Genomic DNA, 13,993 nt, shown 5'->3' with positions numbered 1-13,993 from the left:
AATAACCTAATGGATCAAATTGTGACAACACAATTTTGTGTCACACACACCTTGTTGTTGTTGAGCCACAGCCACAAACATTCAATTTTCTTTTATTAAAGTCTCAAGATGAGTAGCAACAAAATAAACATTGTGATTGAAATTTAGATAAAGGTGGAGGGAGAGGTCAGAGGTCGGGAGGAGGATCAGGGTCTTTAACAAGTAGTTCTGCTGTTCTACAGCCAGATGATCCTGCTGCTGCTGTCTGGAGTGACTGGCTAGTTTGAGACACTTGTGTTCTGAGTTTAGGTTTTCATTTTAGCTGCCTGACTGTTTTAATAAACCCAGATTGAAGTTGTTTTCTGATAAGTGGCTCCATACCTGTGGCAAAATCTGTTTTCATTTTAATAACCCCCCCAGATTAGATTAGATTAGATTCAACTTTATTGTTATTGCACATGTACAGGTACAGAGCAACAAAATGCAGTTTAGCATCTAACCAGAAGTGCAAAAGAAGCAGCAAGTGAGGATAATAACTTAATAAATACAGTATGGCGGTTATTTTACAATCGTTTACCGGGTTGTGCTATAAACATATTTTACAGATGGTGTTTACATTAAATGCCTTGGACTATAAGTGCAGGAGCTATTTAGCTATTTACATAAGATAGAGGAGATGTGCAAATTATAAATTACGTGTATACAGATACAGATGATAAAGTGCATGAGTGCGCAGGACAGGTTTAAACAGTAGCTACATTGGTTACTAAGCTAGTGAGTTGTTGTGTAAACTGCTGTAGTGTAGTGAGGTGTGGAGTGTGTAAGGGTCAGCAGGAGTTCAACAGGACACCGCTCTGGGGAAGAAGCTGTTCCTCAGTCTACTGGTCCGAGTCCTGAGGGTTCTGTAGCGCCTCCCAGAGGGCAGGAGGGAAAATAGTCTGTGGGCGGGGTGGGAGGAGTCCTTGAGTATGCTGCGTGCTCGATGCAGGCAGCGCTTCCTCTGGACATCTCCGATGGCAGGGAGTGTAGTCCTTGTGATGCGTTGGGCAGTTTTCACCACCCTCTGCAAGGCCTTGTGCTCAGCGATAGTGCAGCTTCCATACCAGACTGACACGCAGTTGGTCAGGATGCTTTCTATCGCACAGCGATAGAAGTTCACCAGGACAGCCGAGGATAGCTGGTTCTTCCTCAGTGTCCTCAGGAAGAAGAGGCGCTGGTGAGCCTTCTTGATGATGCTGGAGGTGTTTGTGGTCCAGGACAGGTCCTCTGAGATGTGGGTCCCCAGGAACTTGAAGCTGGAGACACGCTCGACGGCCATCCCGTTGATGTGGATGGGGTCCTGTGTGCCTCCTCTTGCCTTCCTGAAGTCCACGATGAGCTCCTTGGTCTTGCTGGTGTTGAGGACCAAGTTGTTGTTAGCGCACCATGTGGTCAGGCGCTCTACCTCCTCTCTGTAGGCTGTCTCGTCGTTGTTGCTGATGAGACCGATCACCGTTGTGTCGTCTGCAAACTTGATGATGGAGTTGGATCCATGTACAGGTCTGCAGTCGTGGGTGAATAGAGAGTAGAGGAACGGGCTCAGCACACAGCCTTGTGGCACACCGGTGCTGAGTGTGATGGTGGTGGAGCGGCTGTGACCTGACCTAACATGCTGTGGTCTGTCGGTCAGGAAGTCCAGAGTCCAGTTGCAGAGGGAGGGGTTGATGCCCAGGTCTCCAAGTTTGGTGATCAGCTTGGAGGGGACGACGGTGCTGAAAGCTGAGCTGAAGTCAGCAAACAGCAATCGTGCATAAGTGTTCGTGTTGTCCAGGTGTGTGAGCACAGAGTGCAGTGCTATGGAGACTGCATCATCTATGCTCCTGTTGGTGCGGTAGGCAAACTGGTGTGGATCGAGTGTGGTTGGGAGGCAGTCCTTCAGGTGAGCCAGGACCAGTCGCTCGAAGCACTTCATAATGATGGGGGTGAGTGCTACCGGGCGGTAGTCATTGAGGCAGGTTGGTCTGGAATGCTTCGGAACTGGGACGATAGTTGTGGCCTTGAAGCAAGACGGGACCACTGCGTGGGCGAGGGACAGATTGAAGATGTCCGTAAAAATCCCGGCGAGCTGTTCTGCGCATGCCCTGAGCACACGTCCAGGGATGCCATCAGGACCAGCAGCCTTGCGTGGGTTGATCCGGCTGAGGGCTGTGTAGACGGCGGTGTGTAGGATGGTAGATGATAGTGTGATGGGTTGGTGGTCTGCTGGGAGAGGGGTCCTAGTGGCGGTGTCCTTTTCGAAGCGAGCATAGAAGGTATTAAGCTCGTTCAAAAAGGTGGTGTCCATGACTGTGGGGCTGGAGTTGTTGGGTTTGTAGTCGGTGATGGCCTGGATGCCTTGCCACATACGCCTGGGGTCAGAGCTGGAAAAGTGACCCTCAATCTTGCGTTTGATGATCATGATACCCCTTTATGTACGCAAACTCACCTTAATATGTTCATATAAATAAAATTTTAAGATGTTCTGAAACTTTAAGATGAGTTTATGGACAAACGATCAGCCTTAAATAGGGAACCGCGCCCTCTGGCGACAGCAAATAGATAAAACGTACGTTTAAAGGATAAAACGTACCTGTGTTTTCTAGTCGTGCTGTCAACAGTAAAATAGTGAAACCACAACATTTTGGCTCATTCATCTGTATTAAAGACACGCAGCCTAATGGAGTTGACAATTTAAAGAACAACACACACACATCCAGTCTGGCTTTGATGGATATTTATGGAAATTACTTGATCTTAAATCCATACATAAAAGTTAAAATAACACTGGGAACCTGGTAGACAATATAATTTAACACAGGAGTGCCGACTGGAAACACCCAACCTCTGAACCTCTCGTCATGTTTTTGTTTTTTCCCAACCAAAGAATCACAGTGAGATCGGATTGGAAAATGCCTTCATGTTGCCTCAACGTCCTGGGGGTCATTTAAAGAAGCCGTTTGCATCCTCTCAGGTACAGGAGCGATAAAAATGGTGAAGCGGATCATTGTGATTCAATGTTGCGAAAGTGTCACACAAAAGTCTCAGAGGAAAAGTGATCAGAGGCACTGACGATAAGTGTAAAACTTTGATTTTTGAACTTTGAACTTCCCTCAAATTAAAAATGATTCTTTTATAAATGGTTGAAATCTGAGTAAAAATAGATTTTTGCATTACAATGAAAATTAGATTGTCATTTTTGTTATCATACAATCTTATCGAGTCTAAAAGCCGACTTTACGTCGGCTGAGCTTAAATGCAATAATAAAAGTCAAGTTAACTCAAGTTAAAAAAGTGCTTAAATAGGTTTAACAGCCTTAAAGGAGATGCAGTGATAGCTTGGCTGGAAATAGTTGAAGGCAGCAGAAAACAGCAGAATCTCCATTTAGCATGTATCCACTCTAGCACCTTTGGGGGGTTTTAGACAGCTGCTGCTGTTGGTTCCAGCATAAGTTCAGGTTCTTGGCCCGGTCCAGGTTCTTGGCCCGGCCTGCAAAACCACTTGAAGATGTTTCCACGACACGCCACTGTTTCAAATGGCATAAAGGTTATTTTAAAACAGAACGGGCCAGGACAATATGCCACTACTTACTGTTTTTGCCACCATTCGTACCATATTTTTTCTTGTATTTGCACCACATCACCAGGACCACAACCAGGACCACCGGGACAACTGAGGCCACAACCAGGACAGTCTGGTCCTTTGAACTCCCTATCAACACATGATACACAATCACTGGTAATTTTAATATTACACAATCACCAACAATTCTAATATTATTGTAAATACAATGTGGATTTAAATACACCCACCGTTTGTGACAGATGGGGGCATACCTGAACTATTATGCATGTTGCCTTTAGTCACGGGGTTTATTCTTTTTGCTGCATCTTCGTTGCTGCGAAGGTCCTCACAGGCAACTGTAAAAAGGTAATTTTCATATATTACTGACAAACTGCAGGTAAAGATGACTATGTTAGGACTTGGGCCTCACCTGTAACGTTAGCACTGTAAAATTCCCCCTGTGGAAACAGACAAAGTGAGATTTTTAATGCTTCATCAGGGGACCTGATCCGACAATAATGAGAAAGTTACACATCTCAGACAGTTGCAAAATGCATTCCTTTGGAACATTTTCCAGATATTACAAGTGTATAATACCTTGTCACATGTGGCTTTAAAGAAGAGGTGTTCTATGCACTTTAAGGTGACGAGACCATCAAGGCTGTTGTTCCTCACCAGTGAAGCTTCCTCTTCATTGTTTGCAATCGGGTGGTTCTGAATCCATAAATTAGTCCATCACACAGCCAAAAACAGCCTGATATTCTTAAAATACCAACAGTAACATTGGATTCCCCGAGACAGGTGAGTGCTGATGTGTTACTCACGGTTGCATTGTAGTAGCTGTAATCACAGTCTGCACCTGCAGGTCCGTCTGAGATGGTGTAGAAGAACAGGCCGCCCTCCTGGCTGAACGTCATTTGCAGCGCACAGCTGGGTGCCACAGTGACGGCTGCTGCAGGGAAAAGCCCATAAACAAGAAGCAATTTCAATCTGCCCAGATCTATCTATCTATCTATCTATCTATCTATCTATCTATCTATAATAATCCAAGATAAATGGATAATCAGCCTTTTGTATACCTCTACATAGCACAGAGAGTGTATACAATATACATATCAGAATATATAATATTCAGTGTGTGCAGAATGGTTGAAATGCTATTAGAGAATTCTAAAGTTATTGTGTGAGTCCGGCGGTAAAAGCAGTCATTTATGTCCCCTAGTCTGCAGACTAGTGGGGGGGGGGGGGGGGGGGGGGGCGACATTCGAGTGGAAAGGAAACGGAATCGCGTGAGTTAAAGGTGCACAAATATGTAACCGTGTCCTCCTCGGAATGGAGGGCACATTCTCAACAATATCTTCTTCGATCAAACATGAATTCCTTCACTACCTGCCTGTAATGGCCCATCTGATGACACACCTGATGGGAACGATCTCTTTTGTAAACTACCTGCTAATATACACGAGCTGATGCAACAGAGTCGTAAAGAACATTTACAAACACGTTAGAAGTTTTTCTATGAAATGAATAAGAACACTCACTAAACAGTAGAATCCGGATGTGCAGAGCCATCTTCACACCACAGGCAGCACCGGGATCAGGCGTGGAAACACCCCCCAGACCAGCGTGCGCCGGCTGATACGATGAGCTTGCCCACATTACATCACGTGACCAATGCTTTCGCGGAAAAGCATCTTTTTTTTTTGCAGCATGTTCGTAGTCGTAACTCTTTATATTTTTGACAAGGAATATATTTATATAGAGCAAAGTATTGTAAGTGGTCATTTTAGCTGCCTGACTGTTTTAATAAACCTAGATTGAAGTTATTTTCTGATAAGTGGCTCCATACCTGTGGCAAAATCTGTTTTCATTTTAATAACCCCCCCAGATGATCATGATACCCCTTTATGTACGCAAACTCGCCTTAATATGTTCAGATAAATACAATTTTAAGCTGTTCTGACACTGTAAAATGAGTTTATCGACACTTGTTAGACTTCCTTCGGTCCTTCCTATTGCGTCATTCCTTCTCAATAGCTCGTTGGTGCACGGTGTGTGTTGGATTTACTTTAATTAAAATAGAATACTCGGGAAATTCTAGTCACTCGATAACAACAGTGAGAAACAACCCATATTAAACAAATACAGGACTCCGCCGATTATTAGCATTAGCATGGCCTCACCGTCTGTTTCACCCGGTGTCTTTGTCTGTTCAGCGTGTGAAATGTTTAGTTACTCCTCTGCCTCCCTTAGTGAGGGGAATAGGTGCAGAAAGGGTAGTTTATTTACGGCTATGGAGGCGAGACTTAGCGAGCTTTTAGACGCGGTTCCGCAGCTTGGAGTTAGCTGGAGTTGCGTCAAGGTAGCCAGGGTAAGCTAGCTGCTGCGGAGCCGCCGCTTCCCGTAGCTAACCGTTTTCCCCACTCGGCGACACACCCGCCGAGAAACCGACCCTGGTAATCGGCGACTCCAGCGACCATAGTTAAGAGCATTCCGGGGGCCGGAGCGGGCGACATAGAAGCACATCTAAAGCTGCTGGCGAGACGTAAACGTAAATTTGGTAAATTTGACCTTCGTCAGTCGGAGGTCACCAAAATTAACAGAGTCGGTGTGCAGCTACGCTAAAGCGATGTCGGACTCCGTAGTAAGGATGGGCGGATCGATCCCGTGTTATCGATATATCGATACTCACAAGCTACTCATTTGGTATCGATTCTCTTTTATAAATATCGATACTAACTAAAAAAAATTAGGGGTGTATGCATCACTTTCCGCCTTTTTAGATTAGTTAATTAAATTAATATGTGCCGGGACACCCCTATACCTGGCGGCGTATTGAGCTGGCCCGTGTCACGTGACAGGAGATAGCGAATAAGCTGAGGAAATAATCAGCCAGAGACGCAATCGTCTTAAAGCAGAAAATGTGAATATGATACTTTTTCTGAACAGCAATCTGAGACTTCAGTAAAGTGTGATGACATACCTCAAGTGCACTAAAGGTGTGATGGTGTCAGACATTGTTCTAGTTAATTTTCTCATGGAACAACTGTGTTATGCAGGTTTAAAAGATAAGGAAATCCTAGTAATCAATTGACCATAATAAATTGTATATAAATGGTCTGTATTTGTCTTGTGATTTGTCTTAAATGTAATAATATTTTGACTGACAAAAATTGCCAGTAAGAAATTAACGGTATCGATATCGATGAAAATACAAGAAAAAGTATCGGTATCGTATCGAATCCAAAAAGTGTGGTATCGCCCATCCTTACTCCGTAGCATTCTCTGGTCCCCTCCCCCCACCGAGCGATGAGATGTTTAGCCGCATGTCGTCGCTGGCTGTCACGGTGTTGCCCCGAAAACCAGGTGGCCTCTATAGACAATTGCAGCACTTTTTGGGGGGAAACCTGATCTGATTAGGAGAGACGGTGTCCATCCCACACGTCGTATCTGACTTGGTCCTGAGAACGGACAAAGCCATTATCATTGGAGACTTTAATATCCATGTAGACGTTGTAAATGACAGCTTTAGAAACGGCTTCATATCTTGACTTGAGTCAGTTGGTTTCCTCCAGCAGATGCAGTCCCGACGTGGAACTTATTGCTATCGGACTCCGTCCATACTATTTGCCACGGGAGTTTACTAATGTCATCGCCATCACTGTTTATATTCCTCCGACCGGTAAAGCGAACACGGCCTGTGACGTCATTCACTCTGTCACAGCTGACCTGCAGACTAAACATCCCGGAGCCTTTATCCTCATCACAGGTGACTTCAAGCATGCCTCCCTTAAGTCCACCCTTCCTACATTCCATCAGTATGTCCAGTGCAGCACGAGAGACAGTACGACTTTGGATTTACTGTATGCTAATGTCACCAGTGCATACACCTCCCTCCGCTAGGCAAGTCTGATCATAATCTCGTGCTGCTCTCCCCATCATACACACCTGTGGTTCAGCAGCAATCAATCACTGTGAGGACTGTTAGGAAATGGTGTTTCAGACTGTGTTTCTGACTACATCGTTCTGCACTGAGAACTCCGTCCCCACCAAGAAGGTACGCTGTTACCCAAACAACAAACCATGGGTGACAAGTGACCTAAAGGCCCTTTTGAACAAGAAGAAGAGGGCCTTCACTGCTGGAGACCCAGCTGAGCTCAGGAGAGTACAGAAGGAACTGAAACGCAGTCTGAAGGAGAGCAAGGACGCCTACAGAGCCTACAGAGCTTCTCACCCTCTCTAAGGAGAGCCCAGCCACCCTACGGAGGAAGCTCATTTCGGGCGCTTGTACCCGTGATCTTGTTCTTTCGGTCATTACCCAAAGCTCATGACCACAGGTGAGGGTAGGAACGAAGATCGACCGGTAAATCGAGAGCTTCGCCTTTCGGCTCAGCTCTCTCTTCACCACTACGGACCGGTGCGGCGTGCGGCGTGAATTCCTTCACTACCTGCCTGTAACGGCCCCTCTGATGATACATCTGATGGGAACGATCTCTTTTGTAAACTACCTGCTAATATATACGAGCTGATGCAACGGCGTCGTAAAGAAGTTATTCTATGAAATGAATAAGAACACTCACAAAACAGTAGAATCATGATGTGGAGAGCCATAAATTCACTTTGATTCTTCACACAACCAACTTCGTTGAGAATGGATGATAGTATGAGGCAAACCGGGTTTGACAGAGCGTTCGTGACGTGCCCCGTGGTGTATACATGGATGGAATGTACCAACTTTTGGTACTCTTCAGGTTGAAAAAGTTACTTGTTAATTTGTTTCGGCCGCTTGTAAAAGTGTTTCTGAAATGTGAATTTGTGTCAAGACTTGTTAATGTGTTATGGCAATGTAATTATTTTTTCTGATTTGTAAAAATGTTTTTTAAAAATTAAAATTGTCAGCTTTGTAAAAATGTTTGGCCCCTCTCGGCCACCACCCTTGTAGGCACTACCTTCTCAAAGAGGGGGGCGTGCCCGATTGCCGCGTGTGATCCCGGACAACAGCAGCCTTCTCAAATAGTGGGGCAAAATGTTTTCTTCTTCCTATGGGGGGCGTAACAGAAAATAATTGAGAAGCACTGACTTAGCGTATTTGTTGCTACTCTTGAGAGTTAAATTTAGACATGTCCAAATTCCGGCCTGGGGGCCAAATGCGGCCCGTGGTCAAATTTCATCCATCCCGCAGCCCCTCTCATAAAATCAATAACATCTGGCCCGCACATAGACTTAATACATACACGGCTGTTAATCAGGTGTGCTCTGTGTAATATTCTCAGGGAATATCTTATATATGTGTGTGTGCTATGCTGTAGAGGCATTTGTTGAAAGTCGTCACTTGGTAACAAGGGGTGTGTCTATCGGGTAGAGTTGCGAAGTCAATAGGAAGTACCTGTATGTATTCACGGAGCGGAAATAAAAGTTAAGCCACACGTCGTCCTGCTTTTTTTTATTATTGTACATATTGTGCAATACAAGACATGGTGTCAGAGCGACTCGAACCTGCATTGAAAAGAATAAAATAACAGTGGAAATATGGACGTCGCTGGAGTTCCTTCACCTCGCATGGACTGGGATGCGAGCAACTTGCCCGAAGCATGGCGAAAATTCAAGCTACATGTGAACTTGATGTTCTCTGGCCCTTTCAAGGAGAAAAGTGAAGAGGAAAAGTGCAGCTACTTGCTCCTTTGGATTGGAGATAAAGGCAGGGATGTTTATAACACATGGACACTTACTGAAGAGGAACGCAAGGTATTAAAAACCTATTATGACCGTTTCCAAGCATATGTAGAGCCCAAAGTGAACGTGATTTTCGCTAGATACATGTTTCACCAGAAAGTACAGGGAGCTACAGAGCCTTTTGAGCAATTCGTGACTGAACTGAGACTACTTGTCAAAGACTGCAGCTATAATAATAGTGAAGAGATGGTGCGAGATCGTGTGGTCTTTGGGATTTATTCACCAAAAGTAAGAGAGAAGCTACTCAGTGTCGGGTCTGATCTAACATTGGATAAGGCGATAGACATTGCCAGGAGCCACGGCATGGCACAAGCTCAGCTCCGGAGTTTTGCTAACAGCGGCAGCGCAAGCTCGCGCGAACAGGGTGTGCACGCGGTGAGCCGGCATACATCAAAGGGTGCCGCATGGAAATCCCGCGCAGACTGGACAAAAAGAAAACAAGCGCAATACCCCAGGAATCCTCAGGGGGGAGACAGACCACTCCAAATCGTGTGGATACTGCGGAAACAGAGCTCACAGAGAGAAAGACACTTGCCCAGCAAAAGGAAAGCAATACAAGATTTGCAACAAGTGGAACCATTTTGCAAAGGTATGTCGTTCCAAAACACGCAAAGTACATTCAGTCAATGAAAAAGAGCAGAACCAAGACCCAGACAATGAAGATTTGTTTATTGATGTAGTGACACAAGAAAATAACACAAATAAAACAGAGCAAGCCTATGCAAATGTGCAAGTTGGCCCAAATAAGACTGTAGTTCGCTTTAAATTAGACACTGGCGCAGACATAAACAAAGCAAATGTCATAAACCCAGATATACTCAGATCTTTAGGACTACAGGATACACTGGAGCCCTCACTACGCCCACTCTATGGCTATGGAGGTGGGCAACTTAGTGTTAAGGGCAAATGCAACATAAAATGCCAATATAAGGACACTAAGCTAACGTTGAAAGTGCATGTCGTCGACACACGTGCGCCACCAGTGCTAGGCTTAAAAGCATGTCTGGACTTTGGACTGATTAAGCTCATACTAGCGGTGTCTGACACACCAGATGTGTCAATTCTGGATAAGTTTGCAGATGTCTTCACAGGAATAGGACTATTCCCTGGTGAATGCACCATCCACCTGGACCCCAAAGCAATACCTGTTGTCCACCCACCAAGGCGTGTCCCCATTGCACTGCGTAAACGTCTTAAGATGGAGCTACAAAACATGGAAAAGCAGCAGGTTATCATCAAAGTAACAGAGCCAACCGAATGGGTCAATTCTATGGTGGCAGCAGAAAAACCCCGCACAGGCAAGCTGAGAGTATGTCTCGACCCCAAGGACCTGAACAAGGCTATCAAACGGCCACACTATCCCAGCTCGTGCTGTTGAAAGAAACGATCCAGTCAGGCTGGCCTGAGAAGAGGCCAATGTGTCCTCAGAGCATTGCAGAATATTGGAATCACAGGGCTGAACTTTCCGTGATGAACGACATCATATTCAAGGGGGAAAAAATCATCATCCCTACGCTACTGCGCACAGAAATGTTATCCCGGATTCAGGTCACATGGGCATGGAGAAGTGTAAACTGAGAGCCCGTGACATCTTATTCTGGCCTGGGATGAACAAGCAGATATAGGAGATGGTTGGAAAATGCCCCACATGTCTCACATACAGACCGTCTAACACCAAAGAGCCCATGATGTCTCATCAGATCCCAGACAGGCCATGGCAAGCAGTGGCTACAGACCTGTTCACTTGGAACAACGATAACTACATCATCACAGTAGACTATTACAGTCGATACTTCGAGTTGGACAAACTACACAGCACAACGGCCCCCACCGTGATCCACAAGCTGAAAGCAGCCTTCTCCAGGCATGGTGTGCCTCAGACCGTCGTTTCGGATGGTGGTCCTCAGTATAGCTGTAAGGAATTCGACACGTTTGCCAAACAATGGGAGTTTACACATATCACCACCAGCCCATACTATCCTCGCAGCAATGGCCTTGCTGAGAAAGCCGTGCACATTTCCAAGTCACTCATGGAGAAAGCCAAAGCGGATAAAAGAGACCCCTACCTCAGTCTCCTTGAATACCGTAACACACCTGTGGACAACTTCAAATCACCAGCCCAGCTGTTAATGAGCCGTCGCCTGCGCTCCATCCTACCCAACACCCACAAACAGCTGCAACCAGAGGTAGTCAACCACGGTGATGTCTACACCAGGAGAATTCAACAACAGCAGCATCAGAAGAAGTACTACGACCGATCAGCCCGCCCGATGACTACACTGCAGCCAGGACAAAACATCCGTCTCCAGGAGCATGGTTGTTGGAAACCAGCAGTCGTCATCAAGCCAGCTGACACAGATCGATCCTACCACGTACGTACTACAGAAGGACAGGAGTACCGACGAAACAGACTCCATCTTCTGGACACCAATGAGGTACACAGCGATGAGGTGAGCTCATATGAACAGTATACTGCACCACCTGCCCCACAGGCAACCGGTGACACCACACCTCCCACTGTGACTGACATTACACCACCACCCAACGTGACTGTCCCATATCAGACAAGATCTGGACGAACCGTCAAACCCAGAAGTGTTATGGACTTGTAGGTAAAGTTACACAAGGACTGAGTTTCATGACATAGTTGAACCTGTAAAATGTCATTTTGAATTAACACTGAGTTACGTTGATTATTGTTATATACTGTTTTGCCACGTTCATAAGTATTACGAAGCATGCAGAAGAAAAACACTGAAGCTTGGAATGTATGTTTCTGTTTATTGCATTAAGGAATCTGTCTACTAATAGCTGAAATTGAACATTTCTTGCACGGGTTACAGTACGTATTTCAAAGTATTACATGGTACAGTTTCCGTATAGACGGTGGTGTGGTGGTTAGCACTGTTGCCTCACAGCAAGAAGGCCCTGGGTTCGATCCCCGGTTGGGACTGATTGGGGACTTTCTGTGTGGAGTTTGCATGTTCTCCCTGTGCCTGCGTGGGTTCTCTCCGGGTACTCCGGCTTCCTCCCACAGTCCAAAGACATGCATGATTGGGGATTAGGCTAATTGGAAACTCTAAATTGCCCGTAGGTGTGAGTGTGAGAGTGAATGGTTGTGTGTCTGTATGTGTTAGCCCTGCGATTGACTGGCGACCAATCCAGGGTGTACCCTGCCTCTGCCCATTGAGCTGGGATAGGCTCCAGCCCCCCCGCGACCCTCAGTGGAGGAACAAGCGGTAGAAAATGAGTGAGAGTGAGAGAGTTTCCGTATAGAATATTTTTGTTTATCTCGTTATTAGGCATTTTAACCAGTAATATACTGCGCCATTTTTCAAAAGAAAGGGGATGTAATATTCTCAGGGAATATCTTATATATGTGTGTGTGCTATGCTGTAGTGCCGCCTAGAGGCATTTGTTGAAAGTCGTCACTTGGTAACAAGGGGTGTGTCTATCGGGTAAAGTTGCGAAGTCAATAGGAAGTACCTGTATGTATTCACGGAGCGGAAATAAAAGTTAAGCCCGCACGTCGTCCTGCTTTTTTTATTATTGTACATATTGTGCAATACAAGACACTCTGTAGTCCAGAATTTACGGTAGCTTACACACTAAATGCTGTTCATCATTTACCCACTAGAGGGCAGCATCACTTTCCGCGAAATAACCCCGTGTGACCGTTTGCCCCCAATTTTCTAAAATGGCGACAATCAACAAACAAAGGAAAGTTGACTGCGAGGGCCGACGCTTCAAGGATGGGTGGAAATTGGCCTATTTCTTCACTGAAATACGCAACGACTGCGTCTGCCTCATTTGCAAAGAGACAGTGGCTGTTTTTAAAGAGTTCAATGTCAAGCGACATTACCAAACAAGACATGCTAACATTTACGACAAGATCACAGGGAAGGAACGCAGCGAAAAACTGAAGCAACTTGAAGCTAGTTTAATCTCACAGCAGCAATATTTTGCAAGAGCTCGAGAATCAAATGAGAACGCTACAAAGGCTATTTACGAGGTAGCAGCGCTGATCGCAAAGCATTGCAAACCTTTCACCGAGGGTGAATTTATCAAAGACTGCGTGATGGCTATGGTGAAGAAAATCTGTCCTGAAAAGCAGCAAGAGTTTGCCAAAGTCTGCCTGGCACGTAACACTGTGGCACGCAGGATTGAAGAAGTGTCATCAGACATCAAAAGACTATTGGGAGCCAGAGGAAAGGCGTTTGACTTTTTTTCCGCTAGCTTGCGATGAAAGCACAGACGCCTCTGACACTGCTCAGTTACTTATTTTTTTGAGAGGAGTGGACAACGAAATGAACGTTACTGAAGAACTACTTGACCTTCAGAGCCTGAAAAACCAAATGAGAGGAACAGATTTATTCTCTTCTGTTTGCGCTGCCGTGGATGACATGAAACTCCCATGGATTATCTCTGGGATTATTACGGATGGCACACCATCCATGACTGGCGAACGAAGTGGATTAGCAACACTAATAAGTAACAAAGTACGTGAAGAAGCTGTAAAACTCCATTGCATCATTCATCAGCAAGTGCTGTGTGCCAAACATCTCCAATATGAACATGTTATGAAACTGGTGATAAAGGCAATTAACTACCGGTATATCCTCTCCATAGCGCTATGCCACCGTCAGATCCAACAGTTTCTCAGCGAGATTCATGAGGACTATGGAGATGATGTCTATCACA

At 45.4% G+C, this 13,993-nt stretch overlaps 2 protein-coding genes and 1 long non-coding RNA gene across 11 annotated transcripts; 2 read left to right on the top strand and 1 right to left on the bottom strand.

Annotated features, from left to right (window-relative positions):
* Positions 1-2,714: 2,714 nt before the first annotated feature.
* LOC130521249 (uncharacterized) lies at positions 2,715-8,272 on the bottom strand. 8 transcript variants are annotated; one of them, XM_057024877.1, is made up of 7 exons: positions 8,140-8,272; positions 4,384-4,511; positions 4,157-4,273; positions 3,990-4,017; positions 3,808-3,915; positions 3,587-3,730; positions 2,715-3,521 (listed from the first exon to the last, which is right to left on the bottom strand). In XM_057024877.1, exons 1-7 carry the CDS (start codon positions 8,168-8,170, stop codon positions 3,415-3,417), a joined length of 663 nt encoding a protein of 220 aa, XP_056880857.1. In that variant the 5' UTR covers positions 8,171-8,272; the 3' UTR covers positions 2,715-3,414. The 8 variants fall into 8 exon arrangements, with proteins under 8 accessions (XP_056880857.1, XP_056880858.1, XP_056880852.1 ...); XM_057024878.1 differs by having other exon boundaries at positions 4,384-4,508; positions 8,140-8,257; XM_057024872.1 differs by lacking the exon at positions 8,140-8,272 and adding an exon at positions 5,101-7,973 and having other exon boundaries at positions 4,384-4,508.
* Positions 8,273-8,378: 106 nt separating this feature from the next.
* LOC130521251 (uncharacterized) lies at positions 8,379-13,047 on the top strand. The gene is made up of 2 exons (XR_008949246.1): positions 8,379-8,810; positions 12,865-13,047. It is a non-coding gene; the product is annotated as an uncharacterized LOC130521251 (long non-coding RNA).
* Positions 9,028-12,819, top strand: LOC130521248 (uncharacterized protein K02A2.6-like). 2 transcript variants are annotated; one of them, XM_057024869.1, is made up of 3 exons: positions 9,028-9,881; positions 10,384-12,163; positions 12,558-12,819. In XM_057024869.1, exons 1-2 carry the CDS (start codon positions 9,089-9,091, stop codon positions 10,668-10,670), a joined length of 1,080 nt encoding a protein of 359 aa, XP_056880849.1. In that variant the 5' UTR covers positions 9,028-9,088; the 3' UTR covers positions 10,671-12,163; positions 12,558-12,819. The 2 variants fall into 2 exon arrangements, with proteins under 2 accessions (XP_056880849.1, XP_056880850.1); XM_057024870.1 differs by having other exon boundaries at positions 9,029-12,163.
* Positions 13,048-13,993: the final 946 nt, after the last annotated feature.

This window comes from Takifugu flavidus, unplaced genomic scaffold (assembly GCF_003711565.1).
Source record: "Takifugu flavidus isolate HTHZ2018 unplaced genomic scaffold, ASM371156v2 ctg827, whole genome shotgun sequence".
Taxonomy (NCBI): domain Eukaryota; kingdom Metazoa; phylum Chordata; class Actinopteri; order Tetraodontiformes; family Tetraodontidae; genus Takifugu; species Takifugu flavidus.
This window is presented reverse-complemented; position numbering and strand designations above follow the sequence as displayed.

Coding starts and splice junctions, on each gene's coding strand:
- LOC130521248 (XM_057024869.1), top strand. CDS start 9,089: ATGGACGTCGCTGGAGTTCCTTCACCTCGCATGGACTGGGATGCGAGC. Junction 9,882..10,383: donor AGTGGAACCATTTTGCAAAG/GTATGTCGTTCC, acceptor ATGTCTTCACAG/GAATAGGACTATTCCCTGGT.
- LOC130521249 (XM_057024871.1), bottom strand. CDS start 5,344: ATGACCACTTACAATACTTTGCTCTATATAAATATATTCCTTGTCAAA. Junction 4,274..4,383: donor ACAGCTACTACAATGCAACC/GTGAGTAACACA, acceptor TTATGGATTCAG/AACCACCCGATTGCAAACAA. Junction 3,916..3,989: donor TTACAGTGCTAACGTTACAG/GTGAGGCCCAAG, acceptor ACCTTTTTACAG/TTGCCTGTGAGGACCTTCGC.